Source organism: Asterias amurensis, chromosome 12, assembly GCF_032118995.1.
Source record: "Asterias amurensis chromosome 12, ASM3211899v1".
Taxonomy (NCBI): Eukaryota; Metazoa; Echinodermata; class Asteroidea; order Forcipulatida; family Asteriidae; genus Asterias; species Asterias amurensis.
Window position 1 is genome coordinate 18,273,642 of NC_092659.1, and position 15,941 is coordinate 18,289,582.

At 38.3% G+C, this 15,941-nt stretch overlaps 1 protein-coding gene across 1 annotated transcript; it reads left to right on the forward strand.

Moving 5' to 3' along the window:
• Window positions 1-856: 856 nt before the first annotated feature.
• Window positions 857-4,478, forward strand: LOC139945563 (sulfotransferase 1B1-like). The gene is made up of 6 exons (XM_071942958.1): window positions 857-1,037; window positions 2,364-2,602; window positions 2,835-2,958; window positions 3,172-3,272; window positions 3,510-3,699; window positions 4,103-4,478. The coding sequence occupies exons 1-6, from the start codon at window positions 857-859 to the stop codon at window positions 4,213-4,215; spliced, it is 948 nt and encodes a 315-aa protein (XP_071799059.1). The 3' UTR covers window positions 4,216-4,478.
• Window positions 4,479-15,941: the final 11,463 nt, after the last annotated feature.

The following is a 15,941-nucleotide window of genomic DNA, read 5'->3' on the forward strand; positions in this document are numbered from 1 at the left end:
TACTCAAAATAATGTAAGCATAAAAAATAACATTAATTTGATTCTAAATTAACTGATACAATTATTACTATAAGTATCACTTGAAAGTTTTGCTGGCAGTCGCTCCAACGGACAAGTGTTCATAAACACTTCAATACACGTTTTTTTTTTATAAAGGAGTCATAAAAAGACACCCTATTAAGTTTCAAGTCCATGTGCATAAAAAAGTCCTTGCAAAACTTGACGATTACTTCAAAGCGAATAAAACTGAAAAACAGAAAAACTGAGTTTATTGTTCATGTTTAGTAAAAATGTATTGCATTTCTTTGTGCCATCTTCATCCGAGGATGTTCGAAGACATAAATTACACAAACATTCCTTACAAAATTACAGCAAATGGCAAACTGTATCCCCAAACCTCTGTTTGTTTATTCATAATACAGCATCTTTATTACCACAAAAGTTTAAGTTCAAGTAGGAAAAGATTATCAGGTAGCGAAAATAAATCTTCAAATTTGACCTCATCCCATTATAAATAATTATGAGAAAACCTGCCGCCTTTCAAAAGCACGTTAATCCGGAAGTCGTTGGTTGGAATCCCACTCCAGTCAATTCTTTGTTCAACCCCAAAAATTACAATTTACCCAATCAGTGTCCCTTGTGGTTTATATTGATATCTGAATAAAAAAGTCGCATCCCATTTTCATTATAAAGGCAACTCAAGCAACAGGTAGCGCCCTCTTGTGGATTAACCTCCATCATAATAGCCTACGTATTGCGAGTTGGGGCTTAATAGCTAATCTGTGTGAGAGTTTTGCGTGGCTGGTGCTGATCGCGATCTTAGACTTGCAATCAAGTCTACAGTTCTATAAGAAAGATGTCTGGTAATCAAACTGAGGAAAGATGTGCTCCCTTCGGTCCTACTGGAAAGGATATTTACTACAGACGAAAGGGGGTTGTATTCGATTCCACGATCACAGATGAGAAGACGTTGGTCGATATTGAGAACTTCGATGTCAGACACGATGACATTTTCCTTGCAACTGTACCACGTAGTGGTGAGTCAATGGTGTACACGCGGGCGGTAGCTATAGCTCGAATGTTCAAAATACTTTTTATTGCTTGATATGAAATGCGTTTGACGATTTTGTGCAAGTCCCTCAAACTCCCTTACATCACACTTTGTTTTTATACATGAGGGAATTGTTAACAAGCAGGGGAAATCAGACTCTTTAGTATTTGTATTGCATTTCTCTAACTAACACATGATGTGATCTTCTTAGCTTCTTTAGGCAATACGTTTCAACGTTGGTTATTGTACATGGTGTATTGTTATTGTTTGTATTTATAAATAACGCCACATGAGCGCTTTACAAGATTTCAAGTTATTATTATTTGGAACTTATTCAAGCCCAAACACTACTACTACTAATAGTCTAGTACACATAAGGTCCATGGCTCTAATGGTCTACCTATAGCCAAGACTGACTGTGCTTTCGGGAACAATCCTGTAGTTGCAAGGTCAATTCTCTTTTAGGGTCAACCACCATTCAAACACCCCACGTGTATTGAACACAGGGTCATGATTATGCACAGACACAATGACATAGCCGATGCCTGAGGGTCAAACACTATGCCTAAGGTTGCTTTGGCACAAAAGCATACACCAGCCGGATAGGCCAGGGCCCAATTTCATAGAGCTGCTTAAGCACAAAATGTTGCTTAAGCAAAAGAAATCCTTGCTTAGTAAAATCAGATTACCGGCCAATACTCCACTCAATTGTTATGCTAGGTAAACAACAGCTAAATACCAGTCACAAGCAAAGTATATGGCACTAAATTTTGGCCAGTAACATGTGTAAAAAGAGCGAGCTATTTTTGTGCTTAAGCAAATTTTTTGCTTAAGCAGCTCTATGAAATTGGCCCCTGGTCATTGAACTTTGCCATAATATGGGAGCAACTTATTTATTTTGTTCTAACATAACTTGTGTTTATTAAACTTGTACCTATTTTTAATAAAAAATGGAAACAAATACAATAATGTTGTTATTTATTCTTATTACAGACTGCAATACAAACACTAAAAACGCATTAATTTTTGTTAAAAAAATATTTCAGCAGAGGGGGGGGGGGGGGGGGCGGTAAAAGTGCCTCTGCGTAAACAATGGTTATGTGGCACCCCATGCGATGCAACTATTGTGCACTCCGTCCGTATTATTATTTTTTATTATAAGATGTTTTCATTCTTTTTTGTATTAATATTTATTAATGTTTTAAGTTTAATTTGATGATTGGATGATCATCAAAAAGGGTTTATGGTGGCACCCCAAAGGTTTTTGGTGCTGTGCAGTAGTGACTAATGCATGTGTGTCTTCTTTATATAGGTACACATTGGTTAATTGAGATAGCCTTGCTGATAGTCGCAGATGCCGACCCTACCAAGGCTAACAGGGTCACCCAGGATCAGGTCTTTGAGATGAACTTTCGATCGAACCCTAAGTTACCAGCAGTGGCTGGGTACAAAGTGATTGAGAAGTGGCCATCGAGTTGCCCGAGGGTTATTGCTACTCATTTGGCTGCTGAGTTCTTGCCATCGCAGGTTTGGCATACGAAAGGCGTCAAGGTGAATATTGATCTTTTAGGACTGCACAAGTCTATATTGTTTTGTTTTTAAAGTTGTTGTTCATTACTTTTTGGGGCACATTAAAAAAGAGCTCACCTGTTACCCTTCGTTACCATTTAATTTAGTGGAAATGTTGGTGAAGATGTAAATTTGCTCACTATGACCAGTGCAGTATCTTGCCTGCCAGAAGGTCATGGAAGGTACAAATTGACCTTTTTTTTTTATTCCACAGGTGTTGAGTATGGTGCGAAATCCACTGGATGTTTTTGCTTCCCAGCACACATTGTATGGGAATATGTTACCTGAATTAGTTCAAGCTTGGCCTGATTTTATACAGTACAGTATGACTGATGATGGTAAGATTGTTCGTCCTTTTTTTTCATTACATAAAATATCCCCAATGCATAAAATAACAAATCCGTGTAAACTTTGACTCAATTGGTCATCGAAGTTGCAAGAGAATAATAAAAGGAAAAGCACCCTTGTTTCACTGCCTATAAAGACTTTTCTATTGGTGTTTATTCTAGTCGTTAATTGCACCCAACCCTATTTCTCTTTGAAATGTACAGTCACAGGTGGCACTTGGTTCCGTCATGTTTTGAGCTACTGGACGAAACAGCAGCAGTTTAAAGACGTTGTGCTGCTTTTGAAATATGAAGATGCACATCGGGTAAGTAACCTGGGTACAATATCATATCTCTGCTTACCGCAACATTCTGCACTTACAGCCAATAGAATTGTGTGCATTACTGGGCCCAAAATAATTCATAAAAAATTTATGAAGCGCCTCGGGCTTCACTGGGTGACAGACATGAGTGCTATAGTTAAGAATCCACTATTATAATAAAACGTGGCGTAAACACAAATTCATTTGACACAAAACAATCATTCCTTTTAAATAATCCAGGATCTTCGAGCGACCGTCCAGGCGATTGCTGCGTTCTTACAGCGCCCCCTGTCGGTGGAGCAAGTCAATCGCATAGTCGAGTTGACTGCCTTCAGTGGAATGGTGCAAACGTACCAACATTTGGAGGAGTCTGAGCCTGACAATAAGTTTCGCACACGAATACATGGCATCAAACCTTTCCTCGATAAAGGTAAAAAAAAGAAAATAATAATAATAAAATAAAATAAAATAACTATAATCAATAAAAATAACTATCTGAATAAATTATTCGAATAAATGATGCAGTGAATAACTGAACACAAAATAATTAATAAAACGCAGTAAACAAAATGGTGCATGAATAAATTAACCAAATAAATAAATAAACAAGTTGGATGAATGGGAGATATTGGAACGCTAGGTGGCAGCAGACTTGCCAGGTAAAGGTAAATGTGCACGTAATTCTGAGCATGCGCACATATTGAGAGCAATGAATTTTACCATGTAAATCTGCTGCCACCTAGCGTACCAAAAGTCCCCAATTAAAATGACAATGGAAGTGTAACTTTGTGTTTATTTATACATGTATTTCTTTGTTTAATGTCCTTCCTTAGGTAAAGTCGGCACTTGGAAAGGGAAGTACACCGGCAAACAACTTGAGGAAATAAAGTCAAAAATAAACGCAACTTTCGAAGGGACTGGCTTGAGTATTGATTTGGAAATCTGATAAATAATTCTTATATTCCTAAAGGGAAATGTATTCTCTTTGCAGTAGACGTTTCTCTGTTTTTATATATTAACGAATGCTCATTTTGTAAACAATTTACTACTTGGTATACGCTTGATTGAGTCAGGCAGGAATTGTTGAGGACCAATGGGAGTCGTCGTCTTGGTCAGTTTCTGACGTCACAGAACTTTGTTGTACTAATGCTATAGTCTTGTATTTATTTTATTCGATAAACCTGATGACGTCACGATTTCGAAAACCTGCTTTTTTTTACTAAGTTCCTATAAGCTACAATAAAATAACGAAGACGTTGAACATAATTCTGGTTTATTGATTCTGACGTTTGTTTACTAAAACAATAGGATATAAGGGTGGCATGGTTGGCTTGTGCGTAAAGCGCTCGCCTCTCACCAAGGTGACCCCGGTTCGATTCCCGGCCAGTTGTGCGTTGGTTCTGCTGTGCCACGAGGGTTTTCCAGACTCCGGTTTTCCTCCCTCGGTAAAAAACACTTTCGATCTTTGGCTGTGCTCCGTGGTCATAATGGGTTGATGTGGCTGGCAGCTGAATGCGCCCTTGCATGCCTGCTTCTCGAACACGTTGTAGCGTCCTTCGCAACTCAGCTCTTAGCTGCGAGTAAGGTTGATTAGCCCCCCAAATTATTACCTTGAAAAGGCCGACATATACAGTTCTCTATGACCCAATCACGGCATCCATATTTTATTGAAACGTAACAGCACGATATATTTACATAAACAAGTAAAAGGAACAGAACCCTGGAAGGTGAACCTTTCAAAATAAACAACGATTTCACTATAAAATAGATTTTTACCTTCAGACAAAGAAATCCGATGTAAATTGTGTTATTGAAGACTTATAAACACCTTTAAGTAAACATGATTTTTCCCCCATCAACACCGATTTATATCCCTAGCTCTTTTCATCCTTGAATAACCCACCACCTGTCAAAATTTCACGCCGAAATCCACAAGTTATGACCCAAACTCGAAATTGTGCTTAGCTGGAAACTGTTCCCTCCTTTTTTTATTATCGTCCCTACGTCATATGAAGTGGATGTGCCCGCCCATATCTAGCGATGCAGTAAATGATTCGAACGGTACGTTACACACGCAACATTATTAACGCTGGTATGTTTTGCCGTCATTTAAATGTATTGGAGCTTTCGTTTGTTGCTTGGGGGATTGGAAATTGGGAAATCCTTCCCTTCATTTTCTTGTTGAAAATCAAATCTCAAGTCTATCGCAAAACCTGAAGAGTATTCAGTGGGTTTATGCAACCTATTATTTAAAAGGTGACAATTGATATCAACAAAACAAGATCGTAAAAAAAAATGTAGATGGGTATTAGAAGGATTTTTATACTTTCAGAGGAACCAGTGCCCAATTTCATTTAAGCACAATACGTAGCTAAGCACAACTTACTGGAATTAGATTTCCATCCAAAAGATCACGTCCGTGCACCACTTCGGGCTGGTATTCTATAAATTAATCTTTGCTGAGCACGGAGTTTGCCAGCAACATTTTCTGCTTCAGTGGCTTTTTGAAATTTGGTCCTGATCTCGTTTCAAACGTTGCGTTTACTGAATAAAATCAGGGGATGAACCGTACAAAAAGTTCAAATCACGTCGATATCATGACTCGTTTTTTATTCAGGGATTCATTTGAATTTCCCACCTGGACCCATTCATACACGTTATCCACTGCAACAAATCAATGAAAGAAGTTTGGTTATGGTTTTTTTACGCAATTTATATTAAAACTAACCACCCATGACACTTGAAATAAAATAATAGGCCTACTGTAAATAATGTTCGCATTGCTGAGAAAGAGAGTACCTAAATGACCAAAATAAACTGGGTTTTTTTTTCAGTTTTTTTTTTATTTTAATGGATTGGGACCAGAACGCAATGGCTAAAGAAAGCACAATAACCCCATTCTTGGTCTTGCATAACCTTATCATGTAGCTGTAATTGTGAACCATAACAAAGAAGTTGGTACTTGTTGGTCTTTCCAAAAGTACATCGATCTACCCAGTCGAACATTCCACAAAGTGATTATGAGAGTAGTTGTCTATCGGCCGGGCTGCAGGGGCAGTTTACTCCACCGTGGTTAGGGTCTAAATGCCCGGGCGACGTGATGCTACGAAGTGCCTTTTTTGTGCTACTATCATCGATGGCAAGCGCAGTCTGATTGCTACACAAAACAAGCTAAGATAGGTTTGTGGCCAGAATCTTAACTTCCCTTCCACCAGCATTACAGCTCCACTCTGGTATGTTAATCAACTTACCCACCAATTTCATAGTTATCAGTTGTGCATTTCGTAACTATTAAATTTGATTATTGTTTTAGGGTGCGTTATTTTAGCTTCCCTGGGTCTACCCCGCGGTGCTCACTCGGGTGAGCCCCTTACAAGAGCTAATGGAACGATCACACTCGCCTTCTCGTGGTGACGGCATGCACATCAGGTCACCCCCAAGTGACCCACTCCACACTGAACAGGGCACTGGGGGCTGACCCGGGTGAGCCCCGTCAAAGCTGTTCGAACGTACCGGGGCAGACCGTGGTCGACCCAGGGAAGCTTAACGAACGCACCGATACTTGTGGTATTCCATGGCACCCATGGTATTATTGTGGCACCCATACTTGTCGTATTCAGCGCCCTCTTGGTGTATAGTTTAATATCTCACATGTGCTGCTATTATTATTCTTTTGATTACCAACACAATATTATGCTAAGTTAATAGTGAGATACAGAAGACAATAAATTCATAGGGCGCCCTCTTTTGTTTCCGTTCTCCGTATTTTTTGTTTTAAAGCTTGTCAACTGCAAAACATAACAGGCATAGGTTCACCACACACAAACGCTCAGAAGAGCAACGAACGACACTTATTCAAAAACACCTGTAGGAGAACCAGTCTCCTTAAAAAATATTAAAATAACTATAAACTTCGTGTTCTTTTTTGTTTTTGTTTTTTTCTTTAGTAGATTACTCCAAAATAAAAACATCTCTGGACAAATAAACTGGCCCGAACAATAACCTCTCTTCAGCAAAATATGGCTATTTTTAGGGGCTAGGATACTAACAACTCTTTCGGTTGAAAGTCAACAATTCCAGGGCCTAATTTTTTTAGCATTATCAACAATTCATTACAAACCGTGCCTATTGAATAATTTGATTCACAGAAGCAAAACCTGTATCATAAAATCTGTGGCAAGATTTTCTCTTTATTTTAGCGTAGTGCACCGCAGAACGTAGCGCCCTCTATTGATCTACGTTCTCGATGGTCGTTTTGTTTAACACTCTCCCTTGTGGAATCTGAATGAGTTTATTCACTCGAGCCTTTTGAAACAAAAACAAAACAGAAATGAGCCGCAGAAAAAAATGTTTACTGATTGCAATGCCCAGCCGTGTGGAAATAATTCAAGAAAACTCCCGGGAGAAATAGGCACTCCTTGTCCCAGAGGGAGAGTGTATCGTCTAGCATTACGCCGCACCATCATGCCAATGGGAAACTAACAACCCAATTTGCCGCCAAATTGGCTTTCACTTTTTTTCTACAAAAACTACAACAGGGGGGCTATCGAATGACGTTCGACGTGGGAGTGAGTTTTTGAAGGATGGGCGAACAGACCCCACACCGGGGTACAATGTCCTCTGTAATCCCCAGTTTCCCTAATTGGATAGACCGCTGTAATTGTTAAAAATGATAAAAATGGTGTATACAAAAAATACATCCGATGACTGGAACTTGTATACTGGCTTAATACTAGTAAATAACCATAATGAGACAAAACACAAATTATTAGTGGGTAAATCCAGCAAGTGGTGTTGTTATGTTTACTCCAATGGCAGCAACTATTATAATCTCCACATAGTTTTGTTTTTTAACTATCATTATATTTGTACTCATATTTTGGGGAATTTTTTAGTGTGTGATTCAGTGGCCATCATTTTCACTGGTTCTTATAATAATGTTTGCAGCAAAAAAATATTGCCAGATTTAACTTTGGCTTTACTGTAAAATGTCTGATACATTTGCTTGTAATACAGGCCAAGTCCTGATCTCTGTGTTTATAATTATTTATGAGCTCGGCTTTGATACAAAACATATGCGACATTATCATACTATAAGCTAAAAGACGTCGGTCCTTTTTCGTTTTGTTTTTAAGTATTCAAATAACGAGTTATACTTGGTAATGATATGTAAAACCACCGATAAATGTTTTTTAAATCATGAATTTTGTTTATTTTTCAAGAGTGCATTTTGTCCCAAAAGCCTCAATTTTAATCAATGATACGAGGTGTTAATTACGGCACAGTTTTTTTCTAATTCCCCAACGGTTTTGTTTCCTCTTCGTTTGTACTGTGCGTCTTTCTTCTCCTTTTCTTTTTGCTATTTTTGTTTTATAGCAACTGTGATGGAAGCTTCTAGTTAGCAATGTAGCCCACTCATTTCGCCGCCGCCAAAGCGGTTCGTTACTGAGTATCACTGCAAATCAAGTCTTGCTGTAGAAAACCTCTGATTTTAACCAGACGAGTCTTATTAATATAATGTAGACATATCGGATTTGTGGTTGAATAAAGACAAATTGATCAGAGTGGAACTCGAACCAACGACCTCCGAAATTGATCAAAGTCCCAGTGCTCTACCAACTAAGCTATCTATCCATATAACGGCGGTCTCCCTCTGTAAAATTTATCCAAATCAGTTTCCCTTGTGGTTTTCATTTGATAATAGTTGATTTGTCAAAATACATTTGTTTTCCCATCGATACCTCGGTGCACATTGGAATAAAACAAACAAACAAATAAACATGATTTCAATGAACCCTCTTTTCGGTTGTTATTCATGTCTAGCTTTGCGCTAATGACGGACCAAATTTGGCAATTATTCCCTTTTCGCAGCTGATCATAGTTAGGGCGTTCGTCATGAACCTAATTTCCGGGCTTCAAAATCATATGTCGGTATAATTACTAGAAATTATTAGAGATACAAAAACAGTTTGACAACCTTTTCTGTGATGCGAGGCTTGTCCTTGTGATTATTTTGCTCAACAGGTGAGACCAGAAAATGCCCTTTTAGGTCTAATATATTATGGTTATTTATTACTCTTCTCAACCATGTCCGTGGGTGAAATATAAAAGGTTCATTTTATTATTTTCCTGAAGACGGTCAGTTCACAACAGATCGAAATGTCGAATTACAGTATCATGATTAGGTTTGGCTCTTTGTGAGGGATATTGTGAGATATTCGTTTGTTTCTCCTCTTTGGAGTTTGTTTGTTTGTGTTTTTGTTTGTTGAAGACTATGAAGACAATACGTATTCTAGTCATTGTGTAATCAGTGGTTAGATTGGTAGAATTTGAACCCTCAACCTTGTAAATGCAAGACCAGTAGTCTAACCACTGGACCACGGTGTTGGTGTTTTTTGTTGTTGGTTGTTGGTGTCAAGTTGTATTCATGAGAATTGTTTCTCCCATCTAAAACGTAAACCTCGCCCCATTGCTCTCCGAGCTCCCACCCTCGAAATACTTGGTACATGTCTATACTTACCTGTTAATCTATTCAAATTGGATACAACCCCTTCAGTTTGTTACTCACGATCAAAATCGTTTGAGTGTCCTCTATCAGAAACCGTCCCCTTTAAAGGGTTCAGCAGCCGATTTCGCGAAACTGTGCGTAACTGCGTAATTTTGTGCATATGTTGAGATACACCAAGTGAGCATACTGGTCTTTGCCTATTACCAAAACGTGTTCAGTCCCTTTAAATAGTACGGTATTTTTCGACCCCAACACCTCCTCCCTCACCTTATAAATTAAAACCCCCCTCCACGTTCGATAACCCCCTCGAGCCCAATGCGTGCTCCACCATTCTCTCCCTCAATATAACAACTCGAAAGGTAGTAAAAATTGTTCCTGTGGGGACGAGTTGGCTGCGTCCACGGGGGGTCGGAACTACAGGTGATGGCCGGGGGGTTCCGGAATATAATCCTGCTATATACCCACCGGGGAGACTTTGGGCTAGTGTTTTTTTTATTTTGGTCCAATATGGTGTTCGTCCGGGCGGATCATTACGGATTTATTTTTTGGGGTGTCGGAGACGAGTGGTAGTTGTAACAATTGCGATGGGTGGGCATGAATCGTTTAAAAAGATTATGAACATCATACAGATAATGGAAGTAATTTTACTCCATAAAATCATATTATTTCATTTTGATGCAACACGAAAATACAGAATTTAGATATATAAGAATTTGAAGGATTTGTTACTTATTTGTTATAATTTTTATTTTTAATAATTCATATCTTTTCACTTTAATTTTAATGGGTAATTTGATTATGAAAAGTCCAGTGGGAGGGGGGGGGGTGCAACTGTGTGTTGAATAGATAAGGCTGGGGTTGAGAGCTTTCAACTGTATCTGAGATTGTATTTAAAAAGCCAGGGTCAAGCCTAAAAGGTGACAAAGCAATTAACTACTCTAAACCAACTCAATTTTCACCTGGTAAAAACATAATTTGTGGCCACTCTATGGGTATGCTTAAGGGGTCTAGTGTATACGTTTGAAAAAAATGACTGAAAAATTTATAGCAATAAATTAACTTACTTCGTTAGAAGTACAGAAGCGGTGTATAAACGATATTGCATTTTGAGAAACGTTTCATCTCGCAAACAAAAAATTCGGCGATCTCAAAAAAACGGTTGTGGTTGGCCAATGCAAGTAGTCTGTTACGCGAGAGTTGGACGGTTTATAGGGCGCACTCACATACCCAAACAACGTCATTCTTTACACGAATCGCCAAAAACACTAAGAAAGCACCAGCTATACGTTGCTCGCATGCAAACTATAAATGATATCCTCAACGGGATCTTAACAATATTAAGCATCTTCGCTTACGGCACTGCCTCATCCTAAACTGTTTTATTTTCACAGGCATATTTTATCGGCTTTTTGTTTTATCTTGGTGAGCAATATAACGGGTTTTATGTCACATGCAATCCTCGGTAGTAGCTGATGCCCACGGGCCAAACTGCTTGTTCCAATATGCATCTTATATTATCAAGAAAAATGGTTATTAAAAACGTGATATATACAGGGTCGAGGTTTCGTGACCTTTTTAGTCAGAGTATGCGACGCACCCCTCTCCCGTATTTTTTTTTTTTTTCTTTTGCTAGATTTCAAACGGTCCGTTTTACCTGGTTAAAATATCTACTGAGTTGTTTTTAGACAAATCAGTGTTGAAGATTCGTTTTGATAGCTGGGGATTTATCGAGTGTAAATATGTTGCAGCTTTGTTTTTGATTTTGTTAAATAAATAATTGAATGTTTTGGGTATGAATAAGAAGCTAGACTTGAAGAGAGTGCCGCAAAAGGACTGAGCCAAACCGTTTGGATATGATGCTATATACTATTGGCTTTTAGAGAACGGGATAGGGTGTACATGCAGGCATTTATGGTGGTGCTGTTTGTTGTTGTTGGTGTTGTTGCGGCTGCTGCTGTTGGTTTTGTTGTTGTTGTTGCTGTTGTTGTTGTTGTTGTTGTTGTTGTTGTTGTTGTTGCTGCTGTTGTTGTTGTTGTTGTTGTTGTTGTTATTGTTGTTGTGATTGTTGTTGTTGTGATTGTTATTGTTGTGATTGTTGTTGTTGTGATTGTTGTTGTTGTGATTGTTGTTGTTGTGATTGTTTTTTTTGTTGTTGTTGTTGTTGTTGTTGTTGTTGTTGTTGTTGTTGTTGTTGTTGTTGTTGTTGTTGTTGTTGTTGTTGATGTTGCTGTTGTTGTCATCCATACCGGGATTGGAACTAATATTACAGTCTGGTCCTTATGCACACAAAGTAGTAACTATAAACAAATTAAGTGTACACAGGGCAACAGACAACGCAAGTTTACTCCCGAGAAAGGCCCCTTTGCACCACCCCTTTAATAAAATCACACACAATATGTTTACCCCCTTACCCCCTCGACGAAACCCTCCACATCAAGGACTGGATGAAGAATTGTTAAAACTAATTAAACGTACTTATGGTAATAAGATTGTTGCCTGTAGCAATTAAATCTGCCATGTGTCCTGCTGATCCTACGGGAGACCGTGAAGGCTGGACCGGGAAGGCTGGACCGGGAAGGGAATTAACACTCCTCGTGGTCTTAAAGTGCCAACTTCATAACCGTCCTTCATATAGGATTTTATTTTTCTGTTCAGTAAATTTTGATTTGGTAAACTCGAGTGTTATAAAGCGTGGTGATCTGCCGTGTAGTGCTCATAATTATCCGTTTCATGATGTAGACCAAGGACTGTCTCCGTCGGGTGTTTCTAAAGAGTGCTTCACAAATAATGTTGTGTACGAAGTTAATGGGAAGCTGGTTAAGTACAGGGACAAAGGAAATAACGTTGGAAGTCCACGTAGGGATGTTTGGGGGCTTATGACAGCGCCCTTGTGGGGTCTTATACACCAATGAAACAATGGTCCCCACAAGGGAGTCAATTGTTCAAACTGTATCCCACAAGGGAATATTTAGGACTACACATACCCAATCCGTAAGGTCGTTTAACCATAAGGACAACGAATGAGCATTTCTACATTAAGTGCAACTCTAAAGACTGGGATGCGCCACAAGGAATTCTGTGTACAAAGTCTTTATAGGAAGATGGCAGAGTTCAGGGACAAAGGAAATGACATGAGAAGTCTTTCACAGGGATGCATTTCTTGAGAATGTGTGCTACCCGATCTTCAAATGTTAACAGAATAGCAAGCGCCCTCAATAGTTTGTCATAAGTAGGTGCGTTTTTGAAGAAAAAAAAACAGGCCATGTCTGTCTGTGGTGCTTAGTGTGTATAGGCATGGAGGTAGAAATATTTCTACCTCCATGGTATAAGGACGCATAATTCGCTATGCCAAATTCTCTGTATAATTATTGCAACCAGTGATTGATAAGAATACGGTTTTTACCAGCGTTGTACTGGCACTTTAAGGTTGACAGGATAAACAATCATCAGATGAGGCTTAGTGAAACTATAGTCGCAGACACATCTTAGCAGGACGGGTGAAGCGTCCGCTGAGACATCTAGATATTGTTTTTACAGACATGAAAGAAATGTGCCGGCCGTCATGAGATGAGTTAACGTGTATGGTGTTTAAAGGCCCTGTGCACGTTTGGTAATTACTCGAAATAATTATTAGCATAAAACCTTACTTGGTAACGAGTAATGGGGAGCTGTTGATAGTATAAAACATTGTGAGAAACGACTCCCTCTGAAGTAACCTAGTTTTTGAGAAAGTGGTAATTTCTGAATAAAATAATAGCAGACTTCTGGCCAGAAGCCTTTTTATTCCTATCTGAAAGCACACTATTATGTACAACTAGGGTGTTTTCCTCTCATAATTTTCTCGCAACTTCAATGACAAGTATAATTGTTCACAGGCTTGTTATTTGTTGCATATTTTGGGATACACCGAATGAGAAGACTGGTCTTTGACAATTAGCAAACGTGTTCAGTTCCTTTAAGGGTCTGTATACGATTGGCAATGACTCTGCATCTAATAATACTTACTAAAACAAGAGCAACATGGCTATAACGCAGGAGTAATTGATTAAATTGCTAAACGACGTCAAAGACCAGTATCCTTTCATGCATAAAGAGTTTCCGAGATTCAATTCAAATTGGTAAGAGATTACCCCTTTCTCTGAAAGTGTATTACTTCAAAGGGTATTGTTTCTAACAATTTCTTTTTACATTACCAGCAGCCCCCACTGCTCCTTTAATACCAAATAATATTTCATGGTCACAAATTTGTTTGCTTAAACACCAAAGGTGTAGGCCGTACCCTTTCCTAAAGTATTTTGTTGTGAATTAGTGAAGTATTAACCATATTACCTGGGTAAGAATAATCGGTTCCCGTTGTCCCAAATCAAATGAAATCAAAGTTTTCATCAATCAAGTCTTACTTCATCTGCCCTTTGTTCGTTTGACATTTCTTGTTATGGTATTAATAAAATGTAGGCCTAACCGCAGTTTTCAATATACTTTATTACTTGATATTTTACGCACCTATTTTTATCTTGTCACTTATTTATACTCTAAGAAATAAAAAAAATTAAATGAAAATAAATATGGTCTAATGCATATTAAAATGATACTTTGATAGTGGGCTGATACCGGGTCTTTGTTCTGGATTAGAGAACACTTTGTTATATTAAAAAATATTACAGAAGGTTTTCCTTTTCAATCACCCGAATCCCACGTTGACTCCATGACATGTTTTCATTCAAAACAGTTGGTAGTCTAAATTAATGACACACATTTGTTGTCTTCCTTTTTTGAGGAATGTCAGTTAGAAAAAAATCTTAATGATTTTAATAGCATTAAAGAAACCTTTAACATTAGCATAAAAACTGAGTTGCTGTCTCTTGTGTAATACTTAAAAAATCCTTTTTTTAAAGGCACTGGACATGTCTGGTAAATATTACTTGAAACATATGCCATAAATCCTTGGTAACGAGTAACGGAGAGCTGTCGATATAATTATAAACCATCGTAGAAACGACCCCCTGCGAAGTAACGTAGTTTTTTCAGAGAGATGTAATTTCTCTCTCAAATATTTGAATCTGAGAAGTCTTTCACATGAAGTTTTTCTCAAGCATATGAAAACACTCATATTTTGTGCAACAAGGGTGTTTTTTTCATTCATAATTTTCTTGCATCTTCGATGACCAATTGAGCCCAAATTTACAAAGGTTTGGGATACACCCAGTGTGAAATCTGGTCTTTGACAATAACCAAACATGTCTAGCTTTAATTTGGTTTTGTTTAATCAAAACAGGTCCCTTTCAGATATTTTTGATGGGTGTTAAACGAAATATTATTCCACAATAAGAAATATTGTTCAAAATGACAAAGTTGTTGATACTGCGAGTCGCCATGGTGTTTGAAATGTAACTGACAGGCTCAGAGATGTCCAATTTCCCGTAAGGAAACTCCGTCACTGTTCTAGCATTAAAATGGTGTTGTTTACAGTAAGAAGAAGTTGTCATGTATTATTGTTTACTCGGAGGATCTCGATGTCAGGGATTTTTTTTTGTTAAGACAAGTTGCACAACACTGTACGCTAGCCGTTGCAGCCATAAACATAGCCGTATTGACCCCTTACCATGTAGTTGGTTTACGTGTATTAACGCCGCGTCGCCTAAAACGCGCACTTCACTGCATAACGCACAGCATACTCTATGCATAGAGTTATATTATATGAAAACGCACAGTGAAAATGCCCACCAATATGGTGCATTCAAGATTTTTCTGATGATGACGTCAGGTGAAATGGGTCAATAGTCGAGCTCGATTGATTCCGGCAATAAAGGCCCACGACGATCAGGCCCCAATTTGAAAGAGCTGCTTGAGTAGAATATTCTGCTTAGAAACATCTGCTTAGCAATAAGGAGCAGTATACCAGTCACAAATTGTACACGTGACATGGTAATGGCTGGTAACCTTGTTCTTGTAAGCATAGTATTGTTTCGCTTAGCTTATTTTTTTGCTATTATAAAAGCAGCTCTATAAAATTTGGCCATGTATTAATTCGCATCCTTGGCTTCTTCTGTTAGTTTTGTTTTTGCCAGCAAAAGACAAAAACTCTCTGTGATCACAATTTAAAAAAACTGCACGCTTGTTGTCGCCAAACAATCACATTCCATTCACGTTTTATCGATTCTGGA